General features: G+C 38.7%; 1 protein-coding gene across 4 annotated transcripts in view; it reads left to right on the top strand.

Moving 5' to 3' along the window:
* Positions 1–11,371, top strand: part of LOC135202260 (putative inorganic phosphate cotransporter) — a 71,282-nt gene extending 59,911 nt beyond the window's left edge. For 2 of the 4 annotated variants that reach the window (XM_064231556.1, XM_064231555.1), the window contains 10 exons: positions 1,660–1,771; positions 3,718–3,926; positions 5,787–6,020; positions 6,460–6,547; positions 7,487–7,686; positions 8,237–8,386; positions 9,166–9,298; positions 9,598–9,842; positions 10,190–10,316; positions 11,035–11,371. In XM_064231556.1, the coding sequence (XP_064087626.1) occupies positions 1,660–1,771; positions 3,718–3,926; positions 5,787–6,020; positions 6,460–6,547; positions 7,487–7,686; positions 8,237–8,386; positions 9,166–9,298; positions 9,598–9,842; positions 10,190–10,316; positions 11,035–11,051 (1,515 nt within the window). In that variant the 3' untranslated portion in view covers positions 11,052–11,371. Of the gene's footprint in view, positions 1–1,659; positions 1,772–3,717; positions 3,927–5,786; positions 6,021–6,459; positions 6,548–7,486; positions 7,687–8,236; positions 8,387–9,165; positions 9,299–9,597; positions 9,843–10,189; positions 10,317–11,034 lie in introns of those variants that run through there. The other 2 variants (XM_064231557.1, XM_064231558.1) reach the window with 2 other exon arrangements.
* The last annotated feature ends 3,629 nt before the right edge of the window (positions 11,372–15,000 follow it).

Here is a 15,000-nt window from a genome sequence, read left to right as displayed (position 1 = left end):
GAGAGAGAGAGAGAGAGAGAGAGAGAGCAAAGTCTGCTTACGTGAAAGCTTAGGCCTATTTATAACTACTTAATTTCGTTATATTTTCTTTGGGAGATTGATTGGTAATATATATTTTTAAAGCATGTTTTAGAAGTGGAGAGAGAGAGAGAGAGAGAGAGAGAGAGAGAGAGAGAGAGAGAGAGAGAGAGAGAGAGAGAGCAAAATCTGCTTACGTGAAAGCTTAGGCCTATTTATAACTACATAATTTCATTATATTTTCTTTGGGAGATTGATTGGTAATATATATTTTTAAAGTATGTTTTAGAAGTAGAGAGAGAGAGAGAGAGAGAGAGAGAGAGAGAGAGAGAGAGAGAGAGATTGTTAACAGACGTGGAAAATTTTAGACAGGCTGCGGTCATTCTTGCGCTCTTGATATAGTCTGTACTTTTGAAAATCCGGTTTCATCCAAAAATCATTCACGAAAAAAGCCGTGTTAAGAAAAAAATATTTATTACCACAAATAACTCAATATGTATTGCACAGGCAATTAAAGTTTTATATCGTGCAAAAAATGCTGATGTGTTGGGAGATCTTTCAACCTCGCGGCAAAGAAATGCAGTCGGTGTAGGGCTGTAGGCTACTACGAACTGCTTTGTAATGGGAGCATATAGCCAGAAAATCTTTGAGCTGACATGCTAACCTTGATAGGGATTTATGTTGAAAGACAGTAGCTTTGTAAACAGCAACTAGCATTATATCCATGTCAACGTCAAAGTAATCAAAGTGTGAAATCCGTTACGTAGCCAGTATCCACTGAGTGTGCTTTCCCGCTCGAAGTTCTAGGGCTCCTCTTCACATCATAGAAAACGCTCTTGCGGATGCAACTAGATTTGCCTAACCTACCTTAACCGTCGCAACATTGACTGTCATTGACGTCAGCTAACTTTAATCGCTTTGGAATACAAACATGAGTTTGTAAAAACTAAAATAATTGCATTCACCACTTACGATGATGCAATAATATCCCCGTTCATGAAGGGAAACGAGTAAATATTGTCATCGTGATACATAGTACTACAATCAGAAATTCACATTCTATCTACCAGATCTCTATGAATGAATCCATCTGTTTTGCAGTTTTAACTTATAAGATATAATTTACAGTGTATTTTCATATTCTAGAGTAAATTTAGCAATATTATGTCTTTTCAGTAAAAAACAAATGGGAAATTCGATGAAAGAAAGCTAATTATAACTGTATCTTCACTTTTCTTGTCGAGTGTACACATGGAAATGGGAAGTTTTTGAAAGAACCGATCGATAGTTTATTTTGGATGAAGTTGGGGATGTACAATGAAGTTGAAGTGTCTGTGTCTGTTATAAGGCTCATGGGAGAGTAACTGACTTGCTGTTAAAGATGACATGAGGAAAGAAAGGGTGTTGCATCTTTCAGTGAGATGATGAGAAAATAATGGAAAAAACGTTAAATGAAGGAACATGAGTGTGAGATACGAAAAGTGGCTCACCGTTAGTGGGAGTTAGTGGTAACAAATAGCAAAACAACAGTTTGGTGAAAAACCTGGGTGTTTGTAAGAATTACCTTGGCAACGGACCCAGTTAACTGTTAACCCCCATTTAACCAGTGTTTAATGATGCTCTAATTTGATCTGAATTCAGGACAAGAGTGACGAAAAGCCAAAAGACTGGAAGGTGAGTTCTGTACTCTCGGTTGGTCTACCAGATGATAAACAACACCATCCAGCGGAAGAACAAAAAGATGAGACTGCAGGTAAATATGAAGAAAAATATTTCCCTCTTATTTATGGCTACAACGAAATATGGACACAACCAAGAAGGCCACTTCTGTAGTACACCCGTAGAGGGGCAATGCCGTCAGAGCACCTCATGCGGTGCAATGTAGGCATTACTTAAGGTTCTTTGCAGTGTGCCTTCGGCCCCTAGCTGCAACCCCCTGTCATTCATTTTACTGTACCTCTCATATTCTCTTTCTTCCATCTTACTTTCCACTCTCCCCTAACAATTGATTCATAGCGCAACTGCTTTGAGGTTTTCCTCCTGTTGCACCTTTCACGCCTTTTAGCATCAGTTTCCGTTTCAGCGATGAATGACCTAATAGGTCACAGTGCTTGGCCTTTGGCCTAAATTCTATATTCAATTTATCTTTAACAGTATTGTAAAAAATAATTCATTTGCCTTCTCGGGTTCGTTCCTTCTGTCAAGCAAACATGCAGTACGACTTTACTTACGCAGAGTAATGGAGACCTACATGATAATGTATATAGAAGAAATAGCATGGTAACTGACCAAATATAAGCAGCCATCGTAACCTTCATATTCATTATAAAATTTAGGCTATAAAGGCAAGCACAGAGACACTTCCGGTCATTTAGTGTTCAGGGCAGTGATAAGAGGCGGTTGGAGAAGTGGATAAAGAGAACCAGAGAATCAAGGAGATGAAGTATACGGATCTAAAGGTGGAACTGGGGGAGGGAATCCACAGTTGCACTAAGAAGTAACAGTTAGAGGTGTTGGACAGCAAAAGTGAAGAAAAGAAGTGGGAACGGAGGTAAAGTAAAAGACCAAACTGTGGGTGTTGCTATGGGATGATGTAAACACCATTTAGTAATGTCTAGGCCTATAGGGTGCACCTCGTGAGGTTAACTCAAGGTATCTAGAGAAAGAGGTAGTGTCATCCCCATTGAACGCTATGGTAACAAATCAAAATATGATTTCTACCTGTTTGTTTTTTAAGTTTTGCTATAATAAGAATAGCTTTGCAAGCTTAAAGGAAAGTTTAGATTCTTTGTTGCACTTCTGATACTGATGATGTCAATGATTAAAAAATAAAAAACAATAAAAACCAAGCCGTACATGAAAAGTACTTCTTTATCTTGATTGGTTAGCTATGAATGACGTCACTAAGCTCCTCCCCATTTATATCATGCTTGTTGTCTTTCACTAGTCAAAGCAGGAAGGTGGTCTTTTTTAACTATGTTGACATTTCAACATAGCTAAATTATGGTGTCTTGTGCCACAAAAATCAGACAAACTTATGGAAATTAGTAAATTTTCATTGCTTACCAAGAAATATTTCCGCAGATGACGTCATATCTGTAATATGGCTCTTCATCTGCTTAGCAGACGAATTTCCGTCAGTCAGGCTTGGAGTAATTACATTATGCTTTATGTCAATTACAGTTCCAATTATAATACCAGTCCTGTTATCAAATTACAAATACAACTAAAATTAATATTAAATAGAATTAAAGTAAGATTACAATTACCTTTAAAATCTGCAAATAATTACATTTCAATTAAATTACAATCACAATTACAACAAGCCTGCCAACAACGCACATCCCTGGTGTAAAGGGGGCGTGGCCTAGGCAGGCAAGAGATGCCGATGAGTCAATTTCCTTTGCTCTAGATGCAACCACCTTACTTATAACCACCTTGGGTTAACTGACACACCAAGCTCCCTACGGGGATAATGATATTTTAAAAAAGGAGTACCCCAGGAAATAGTATTCTACCACTTGCCCAGACTACCCCTACCCCGTTCAGTAAACATTCCTGGCTATGCCTCTGCTGGATGGAGATACAATGTCGTCATGACGGTCTAGGTATACCTATAGACCGTAGTTGTCATAATAATGTCGACCTCTGGTTCTCGGTGGAAAAACTGTGGATCCAATTCATCATTGTTTCTTTCAGAAGATCGTGGCTGGACTGATCGGCACACGCTTGTCTTGATGACTTTAATGGGCCAATGCATGGCTTTTATGATCAGAGGAAGTCTCTCCGTCGCAATCGTTGCAATGGTGTCCTCTAATTCCAGTTCGACTCACGGTCACGGGGCTGAGAATCACGTCGATGTTTGTCCAGTGCCGCCTTGTGCCAACTGTACCCTCGGTCTAGAAAAGGTGAATCACACTGACGTTTGTTTTGGCAAAACGCTGGTGACTTTATGCCCGAACTCACAAATGTACACACACATTCCACAACATTGAAAATAGGACTGAAAACCTTGGCATCCGAGTAAGCAAGAAATAAAGACATTGTTTCCACGGTGGGCTTCGAGTCCACCTTATACAACGCGGCGTTCTAACTTTATTCATTATTAATACTAAAGTAATGCGTCAAGTACTTATATTTTGTCTTAAATACCACTGGTAGCTTGCAGCAACCTACAGAAGGCTTGCTAAGCCCGTGAGGTAAGAAGCAGTAGTTACTGGAGGAAAAGGACTCGAGTTCAATTAGTTCTTGCTCTGGATTATATAAGGCCACATTTCGAAAAGAAATGAAGCCAAAAATGTCGTAATATTGCATCTTTTGGACCTCTTATACTATGCTCATCCCTAAATACAGTGACCTTCTAACCATATTATACGAAATTGAGTCCAAAATTTTTAGCCATTGTATTATATGCGTCTAAAGCATGGTACACACTATGCCATCATGTATAAGCTACGTGATGCAGTAGTGGTGTTGAATAAAATTAATAGCTCACTTGTTCTCGCAGTTTAGCTTTCAACGGCAGGATGTCTGCCGATGATGTACTTTGCCAGGAGACTCTACTGTGGGGTGTAGTTGCTCTGTCTGCTGCAAAAAAGAAACTTTTGAGGAAGAAACGTAGAGCCTTGTGGTGTAAGCAATGGCTTTCTCGGCGACCTTTAAAGGGAAACTTCAATGAAATATTTTTTGAGCTACAAGTCGAAAATCCAACAGACTTTGAAAATTACACAAGAATGCCAATCCTTGCATTTTATAAATTGTTGGAAAAAATTGAACCATACATTTGTAAGCAGGACACCAGCTTTCGAGACAACATATCACCAGGAGCTCGTTCTTGCAGCTGGAGGATCGTATGCAAGCCTCCAATATTCAACCAGGATTTCAAAACAGAGCCTCGGTCTAATCATCCCCGAAACCTGTGAAGCCATCTATAATGTCCTTAGGGAGGATTATTTGAGAGTAAGGTTCAAATATAGGTACTACAAAGTACACAAATATTTTTTTATTACAGGAAACGCAGCTCATCAAAACACCATAACTTTGGAGTGTAGAGATCTTCCGTGCCAGCTCCAGAATTCTGTGATGCTTTGATTACAAACATTCTCCTGTAGAATTGTGTCTTCAGGGTGTGCAGCTTTTTAGTAATGTCTTCATTCCGCAATGTACAGTTTACAAAACTCGATAACTCTGATTTTATGGTTTCCAAGCTTGCACTCCTGATGTTTCTCATCTTGTAATGCTTGCATTTGATGTTCCAAACAGATGGATGTTCCTTCAGTAATTCAATAAAATGTATTGTGTTAGTCATTGTCCACTCAAGGGGTTTGGCGGGTGGTGGAGAGCGGACGCGCCCTCCTCTTCTGAATGATAGTGCAACACTGAGCTGAGTAATGAAATGGCTCCGACCCATCAACACGTTGGTGATGCGGCTTCGTGTTGAAAAAGTCGTTTTCAACGCATCCATCTAACACTGCGAGCATCATGATGCATAGTGTGTACCGGGCTTAAAACTGACATTCCTTTTACTGTACCTGCATTCATATTCTCTTCCTTCCATCTCACTCCCAACCCTCTCCTAACAATTGCTTCATAGTGCAACTGCTTTAAGGTTTTCCTCCTGTTACAACTTTCATACATTTCTAGTCCCATTTTCTCTTAAAACGCTGAATAACATCATATAGGTCCCAGCACTTGGCCTAAATTGTAGTGTATATTCCACACCGCTCCCCGAAAGAAGTTGCTAATCCGCTGGACTTTTCGCGTTGCAGGAAGGCGAATTCGACTGGGATGAACAGCTGCAAGGCTTGGTGCTCGGGGCGCACTTCTACGGATACTTGTCGTCGTGTTTTGTCGCAGGACTGGTGGTGGATCACTTCGGCGGGCGCCTCATGTACGGCGTCAGTAACTTGGGAATGTCGATCCTCAGTGTGCTGGCTCCCGTCTCAGTTCGCACGTCTGTTTGGCTGTTGATCACCAACAAAGTTCTCAGCGGTTTGATCCAGGTAGGTACAGGTACTACGCTGCTGTTACCATCTTAGAAAGGTAATGTTAAACATCTATTTCTTATCACCTAAGCATTCTATCCTTTGCAAGTTGATATTCTGGCTTATTTCATATACAGTTTTAGCCTTAATCCATGTCTTGCATTAATACTTCCTGGTTGCAATAGTCTACGATGTGAAAATGCACCGAAAATGATAGACGAACCAGTAAATAATGGACCACAGGCATCCAAAATATAATCATTCTATTAACCATTAAGCAATACAAACCCATCTTCAAATGCTTATTTAGAACAGCATTTTCCCATGAGTAGGAAACACACGGTTTTTGTATGTAGGCAGATAAAAATCATCTCCCTTTAAGTGGGAGAAGATACCTTATTTCTCCTCTACTCTGAGGGCAAAGTAAGACGATAAATACTCCTGTCAACACTTCCAGAGCCCTCTGTACCCTGCTCTCAACTCCTTGATGCTGTCCAGGATACCGCCACACCTCAGGACTAAATACTACTCCATTACCGTAGCTGGTAAGAGATGAAGTTTGTAGTACTCCTTTGCTAATACAGAGAGAGAGAGAGAGTTTAAAAATAACGTTCGATTACCTGCATGGACTTCCGTGGATAGGTACTATATATTTTTTCTGTATATTTTTAAAAGAGGGCCAGTGGAAACGAGGTCTGAATATTTTTTTGGCAAAGTTCTTTGTGATAATACCTTTCCGAAGGGAGGGGGCGGGGTTAGTGCCGTCAGTGTACATCATGCTGTGCATTGTATAGGCATTACTTGAGGTTCTTAGCAGCGTGCAACCCCTTTCGTTCCCTTTACTGTACCTGCTTTCATATTCTTTTTCTTCCGTCTTACTCTCCACCCTCTCCCAACAATTGATTGCTAGTGTAACTCACTACCCTTATTTGCTTTTTGGTTTGTGAGATTAGGGAAGTGGTCTTCAAACGTTTTGAGGTCATGGCCTACTTTAGATATCCCCAAATACCCATGGCCCACTACTTCAGATTTAGAGTAGGAATTGATAAGTTCAAAATACATTATAGTTCCTGGAACTGGGATTTTATTACATGTTATTACCATAAATTCAAAATATAGATTTTCATAAATTCAGTATACAAATATGCTCAGAATCTTTTCATGACCATTTTCATGATCTAAAAATCAACCAGTGAACAATTACTGGGAAAGAATAAGAAAAAGAAAATATATTTATTTCCATATTTTACATATACTGTTTATTTATAATTATAGGTCCGGATAAAAAAAATATATTGTTTATTTACCTTTAATTTCTATACTTTTTTCGTGGCCCACTTGATAATCAACCCATGGCCCACAGATTGAAGACCACTGGATTAGGGTAATGGCGCATTGTACGTTTTGAATGAAGGAAGAAATCGATGATAGCATACTATTCGGATACTCCTATTGCAGTAAGGAGGCTCTGACTATATTTACAGGCGATACGTTGGGAAACGTCTTCTCAATGGCTCTTGGAGGAGTCTTGGCTAGTTCCAGCTTTCTGGGAGGCTGGCCGTCGGTATTCTACGTCTTCGGGGTAGCAGGGATTCTCTGGGGCGTTATGTGGTTCTCACTGATTAAGGAAGATCCAAAGAACGTAGCTCCAGGAATGACTGCCGATGCTCGAAATAGAAATATGGTATGTTGACTATTGCTGTTTTGTTTTACCTCGCTTCTGTCTTTTGTGTGTGCGTTTGTGAAATTCTTATTGTATTTCGCGACCGCCTGAGTTGACCAAAACTGTGTATTTTCTACTTGTGGTGCAGTTTTTATACCAGAATCAAGAACCGGCTATCACTGTACCTACACAGTAGCTAAGGAGCATGAGAGAGAGACTGAGAGAAAAAAAAATTGGAAGGGAATTTATTTTAGCGTTAGCTTTCACACCATTCCCATGAGATAAGATAGGCCGAAGTGAAGCTGTACATCGTGCAGATATGTTTAGAGTAAGTTTGCAATCAGTTTTGTTTATCCATGCCACGGTTTAATGCAAGGGCTCATAGTCTGTCGACTGTTTATACCAAAACAAGGTCGCCAGAAGATAGGCCTACAATGTTTTACTTCTCATAACTCGTCTTATCACACATTGTCAGTGCACTTCTTCATCAAACTTGCTGGTATGAACACTTCTTCCCTATTTCAGCATGAGTATCAGTAATAACATGCCTTCTTTTTCTTTTTATTCGTAGTTAAAAGACATCGACTTCAAGCGTGTCCTGACTTCTCTCCCCTTTTGGGCGCTCGTGTCGTTCCACATAGGAGACAACTTTGGCTACTACTTGCTGTCTTCGGAGATGCCTACCTACCTGAGCAACATCCAGCATCTTGACCTTAACAAGGTGAGCTTGCTTATTTATGTTCCCTTTCACTAAAAGCTTCATAAAAAGGGAATAGCTTTGTGCATCATTGAGTTACATATTCTGAAATATAAGCTTATACCGCTAACACAGTTCTACGCTGACCGACACGGGCTGTTTGGGAATCTTCAAAACTACAAGCTGTAACTCGGTCCACAAGTCGACAATATTACTAGGTTTACATTTTTTTTTTTTTATTTATGACGAGTTTTTTTATGAGTCCTCCCTTTATGCATGAATGACATTGATGCCCTCCCAGGTTCCTGTTCTTACCACTAATAGTACCACTCTGCCTCTTTTTTAAATTATGAATATGGAGGTCATTCATGGGGACGTTTCCCCCGCTTTGAGCATCGAGCCTGGAACTTATAATGCTGAATAAGACAGTAATGGGTATTTTCTGCGGATGATCCCCAGTTGGATACTGAAATGAAATATTTCAAATTTACAATAAGCCTTATGCTGGTTACTTACTATTGTATGTAGGATTAAAAAGGTCTGTATCTTTAATTATCATCCCAATGATTTTAAGCGGTAGTTTTCAAGCAACAGATAAAAATAGTCTGGCTTGGAAGTCATCTATAGTGTTCACAATTCTAAGTATATGAATTACCTTACCCTTCAAATATTACCTGTCATACTTTTCTATTAGATTAGCTTTCCATAATAGAAAACGGACTTTGAAGGGTGTCTAGCATATTCTAATTGATGCATACTTCGATCAAAATAGTTATTGTTACTATACGTATTTTGACTTTCAGAATGGGTTGCTATCATCTTTGCCTTACACATTGCAATCATCCTTCAGCATGGTATGGGGAATCTTTATCAGTGGACTGACTATTTCTGGAAGGATTTCAGTTCTGACTGCTCGCAGAATTTCTTCAGCAGTAGGTGAGAGAGAGAGAGAGAGAGAGAGAGAGAGAGAACGAGAGAGTAGAGAGACGAGAGAGAGAGAGAGAGAGAGAGAGAGAGAATGTCAGTGTTACCATTGAGCTAAGGATGGAAGTAAGAAATAAAGAAAGGAAGAAATGTGTGGTTAAACTGTAAGACATGATAGTTGCAGTTCAGCTCCGCTGACAGATTATGACCTATTTGTGTGTGTGTGTGTGTGTTGTGTGTGTGTGTGTGTGTGTGTGTGTAATGGGTATGCGTTTTCAAAAGCACATTCTCATATTTCTTTCTCATTCAAGGAATGTACGGTGCTGGCTTGGCACTAGTAGTAATGTGTTTCGTCAATTGCAATGTACCACTGGCGGTTGGAGTCTTGTGCATAGCAGTGGGCATCACTGGAGCCTCCAATAGCGGGGGTCATGTGGGAGAGCAGGATATATGTCCTCAATCGCTAGTGGGAGTCATCACAGGAATGGGTTGCATGGCCTCGGCTGCTACCGGATTCTTAGCTCCTCTGGTCACAGGGAGCATCATAATGGGAAACGTACGTCAGTTTTGTTACCTCCTCAGTCTGAACTCCCTGTAGGTAAGGGGTTAGTGCACCTCATGGGGTGCACCGTATAGGCGTTACTGAAGGCTCTTTGCTGCACCCCATTTCATTCATTTTACTGTACCTCCATTCGTATTAGATTTCCTATTACGTATGTCAAGGGAGTCAGCTTTTTGTTCAGTTTGTTAAGGAGGTGACCAGGTCTCACAAATCACAGAAAGGTTCCAATTAAGGTCCCAGGAGATAGGACAGTATAGTACTATCTCTCACTGTCAACGATGACCATACGAAAAATTGTAGCCATGAGCTGCGTAGTGTTTCAAGCACTGTCTCTTTTCCAGGAAACCTTACCAGCATGGCGAACGGCGTTCCTTATAGCAGCTGGAGTGTATTTCATAACTGGAACGTTTTACCAGACTTTTGTAACTGACAAGGTTCAGCCGTGGATTAAAATCAAGGAAAATGCAGGTGAACTCTCGCGTCATTTTTAACATCTCGTGCTATTAAAGAAATAAAAATAAAAAATCTTGGAAATACCACTGATTTTTAACTTTTTACTCAAAGAAGTTTCTAGGCACATGTACACAACATAAATTTCTTATTAGAATAACTTTTGTTTAAGAAGGATACTATCTCTTAGTTACCTAATTAGGAAAAGTGAATTGTTTGATGATATTTAGTTTTTTCTTTTTATTTTTACTTATGGACATTTTATATTCAATTTCAAAACTAATTTCAAGTCATACAGTTACTGAAAAGACTTACGGAAATGACTAACTTTACAGAAGAGTCTGTTAAATTCTTCGTATACATAGATATTTACGGTAGTTCTGAAACATATACGTATATGCAGAAAACCAGAACTATTAAGTTTTTTTCCCTAAAAACAACTGTTTTCGAATTGTTTTGTCTGTCTGCCTGTCTGTAGGGTACGATTCTGAAAAAGGGCCAGCAATGGGATTTGTTAATGCCATACGAAAAACAATTAGTTCGTTGGCTTATCTCTTCAAAATTCTGGCTTTTTTATACACTGATTTATGTTTAGATTAATTTTGACGCTTGAATTTCAATGATTTTAGAGTTTCCTGACTATGTGTGTATCTAGCAGGGTCTTCGTAATTAAATTCTCAGATTCATTAATCCAATTTTTTCGTTTCGATGGCTAATTTGCATCATTTCCTTCCAGAAAGCAGCAAGTCCTAGAAGCCACTGCGTAATGGAACTGAATAGGGAAGACTGACAGATTCCCCAAGACAATTCAACAGCCGAATATGGGTTAACTTTTCCTTTATATCCCCAGCAAGGAGACAAAATAATTGCACGTTTTTATGCTGTAGTCTTTGTAAGAAAGGCTTACTTACCCTTTCACCAGTAACAGTTGCTAACATTTAAGTAATCATTGATAGAATAACGATAAAAATGAATTAAATCAGTTTACATGTGATCTGTTGCACAGTTCGTACTAACCTACTATAGCCTACATTTGTTATGAAGTCAGATCACATTTATCAGCAATATTATCAGTCTCTTGTATTATTTCTCCTCTATTATTTGGGTTTGCAAGTTTGTGTGACTGCCTCAGTTTTAAGGAAAAGGAGTTAATTGGAGGGGGTTAAAAGTCAAGTGGAAATATTTTGCATTATCTCGTTTAGAAACATCACTTAATTTTTTCCGGGTAGTAGCGAAAATGGGGTGATGGATAAGAATTAAAATGAATACTTTGAAGTATTATAAAATACAGCTGAAGATGATTAAAATTCTAAAAAAATAAATTAATAAAAAATGGAATAAAGCTCTTCTGCACCTCATGCGAGTAGTGTAGAATGTAGAGTATAGACTGTCTGTAGTATCTGTACTGCTAGTGCTGTCTGTTTGTGGTGTAGACTGTGTAGCTGTAGTGCCAGTCTTGTTCTGTGTTATCCTAACTGTGTTTGAGAGTACACCTCATGGGAACCAGAACTTTCGTAAAATTTAATAAGCAACACTTCTGGTCTATTTAGACCATACCTGAAGAAATAACGACGAACATACTACATGGTAAATGCCATTTTCATTTGAAAAAATCCATCAAGGCTTTCTGTTCTGGCTTAGCCAAAAGGCAGGCCTTACCTGAGGAAGGTAAACGACGTTAAGTACCGGTAAGGATTAAAAAGTAAATTCAACTGTTTTAAACAACTTTAAAAAAATCAACGAAGGTAATTCAACTAGAAAGTGATAGTTTGTTGGTCTGCCTTTCATATCCCCAAGCAAAACCAAAACAATAGTTATTACTAGTAATATGGCCAGGATTTTTGTTCCTCAAGATTAAGACTGGACTAATATTGACACTGTACTCAATTTGTTAGCTGCTGGGTAATTATAAACGTCGTAGAGTAGATTTAGTGTTCTTTGATTTCTCAAGTTCTCACCAAACACGGGGATAGTGCTGTCAGTGCACCTCACACGATGCACTGTGGGCATTACCTACTACTAAAGGTTTTTGCAGCGTCCCTTCAGCCCCTAGCTGCAACCTCTTTCATTTCTTTTACTGTACCTCCGTTCATATTTTCTTCCATCTGACATTTCATCCTCGCCAACAGTTTTTTTCACATAGTGCAACTGCAAGGTTTTCCTCCTGTTACACCTTCCAAACCTCCTTTCAGTTTCCCTTTCATTGCTGAATGAGGTAGTTCTTCAGTACTATTCCGCGGCGGCCTAGACTATGGCAGTTGCGGTTTTCTATGCAGTTTTACCTCCTGAACAAGAATTTTAAGTAATATTTATTCGGACGACTGTAATTAATCCCCAGGGGACCAGTACTAAACACGCCAAAATACATTGGATGCCTTAGTGGCGTGGTTGGTTTGGTGTTTGCTTACCACCTCGGTGGTCGTGGGTTCGATTCTCGGCCATTCCATTGAGGAGTGAGAGATGTGTATTTCTGGTGATAGAAGTTCACTCTCGACGTGGTTCGGAAGTCGCGTAAAGACGTTGGTCCCGTTGCTGAATAACCATAGTTGAACTATTCTATAGACAAGAATTAAGTTATTTTTTATCCAGATTGGTCATTTTCATGTTTACTAAGCCCTATGCCAAACAATTATGGGGACGCAGTTGAAAATTTGGGATGTTAGGCTATGGAAAACTAAAAGGTAGAACCAAGCAAGAGCTCTGCATCAGGTATTAGTACCATGAAAATTGATTTTTCCTCTAGCATTTTGGTTGCTTATTAATTTTAGCCGTTATTTTTCATCGACTGACTGTAATTAACCTGTTGTTAATCTCAAATTGTATGCTAGCAATCCTGGAATGCTATCGCGTATATTTTAGGGCTTGTGCCTTGTATGATAAGGCGCCCTATGAGGTAATGTTAGACTTGCGATAACCTTACGCTAAGTCGGTTGGTATTGCACTTCCATCTTCAATGGAGTGTCTTGGGGTTTGTAGATCACTTACGAAGTCGGGATTATCTTCTTGTTTATGACGACGATGTGTTAAACTCATGTTGATTCGGTGAGGAGGTTCTTGTAGAAAACACGAAGTATAAAAATATATATATTCTTCTGAAGTTTTACATGGTGAAGATCAGGTATGATTGTACAAGTCTTCTAATAACGATAGCTTGATCGCTTCTGCCAATGATGATGGCTACCTCTGTTCTCTCTACATGATAAAGCTTAGGTAAAGAGATACAGGTCTTCTAATGACGATAGCTAACTCTGTTCTGCCTGTTCTACATCTCTGTTACAAGTTATGAAGGAAGCAGATAGTAGCTCGAACATATGAACATACTATCAGATGACATAGTTTCATACGAACACAATCAAAATGAAGACACGCGCTAACAGATCACGTAGGCCGCTTGAGCTATAGGTCACGGTGTTTGTCTCAAGCAGGAAGCTTGGACTAAAGTTTATAAACAATTGAATGACTACAGGTGACGGCATGTTATCTTAGCCTACATACTTATTGTATACGTCATCTTTAGCGTCTCTAGTCTGATCACATTCCTGCAAGCAATCTGGTTGACCTCTTTATTTTTAGTCTTTTATATATATGGACTAACATTCCATATTTTTATTATGTAAACACTTACATTAGCTCGGTCAGCTACCAAAACCAACTACTGAATATTACTCAAACTTGACTTGCATTTGACTTATAGGAGTGTGATACAGACACCATGTGAATATATATATATAAGTAAATGAAAATTCATTGTGTACATGAATTGATTCAAGTAATAAAATATAAAACAATGATATTGGTAAATAATAGTGATCACGTGATATATAATGATACAGTTTTTCACTTCATCTCATTAAGATACATATGCTACAGAAAATACTAATGTACTCTGATAATTGCATAGAATGAAGATTAACATGATAAAAATCATATTTTAACTGATAAAAAATTTCATATATGAATTGATAAAATTATTAATGTTTATGCTGATTGATTCGTTGATTTTTATGCTAAATGTTATATATCTGATTCATTAATCCATATACTAACTCATATATAACTGCAGATATTGGTAAGATAAAAGGTAACAGATTGATTATAGGCTACCTGATTTGTTTATACATATGTATATGGATTCATATAATTTTGATTAATATATGTGCACTTTAAATAGATTCCTATTGCGTACACGCAAAGATATATTTTGATTCCGTTATTTATGATCATTTATATATAGATTCCTAGTGCGTACACGCAAAAAATATATTTCGATTCTGTTATTTATGATCATTTATATATATAGGATACATGACCGAGGTTATACTACTTCACATTTAACTAGCTTTCGAACAACTTTTCGTCCATTACACAGTTCCAGACAACCACCTATAGCCAAATGAAACGGCCGATTTCACAGGGTTAAAACACAGGGGAAAATTTGCCTGGCGGGTCCAACGTTCTATTTTGCGCTACATACTTATTCTCTGCGTCCTAAGCTACACGATTACGTTCGCGATGAATGAAATCACCCCCAGCACGAGTCCTTCGCCAGCAAAGTAGAGTTGAATATCCTTCGGGTCGTAATTTGTCGGAAGTATGTCCCTTTTGTAGTCGATTCCGACAGCCGCCGGAGCGTTCTCGGCTAAGTAACATGGCCTGTTAGGTTAGGTTAGGTTATGGTACATTAGGTTAGTATACACTAGTT

Source organism: Macrobrachium nipponense, chromosome 30, assembly GCF_015104395.2.
Source record: "Macrobrachium nipponense isolate FS-2020 chromosome 30, ASM1510439v2, whole genome shotgun sequence".
NCBI lineage: Eukaryota > Metazoa > Arthropoda > Malacostraca > Decapoda > Palaemonidae > Macrobrachium > Macrobrachium nipponense.
The sequence above is the reverse complement of the archived record's forward strand: the minus strand, read 5'-3'. Positions and strand labels throughout refer to the sequence as shown.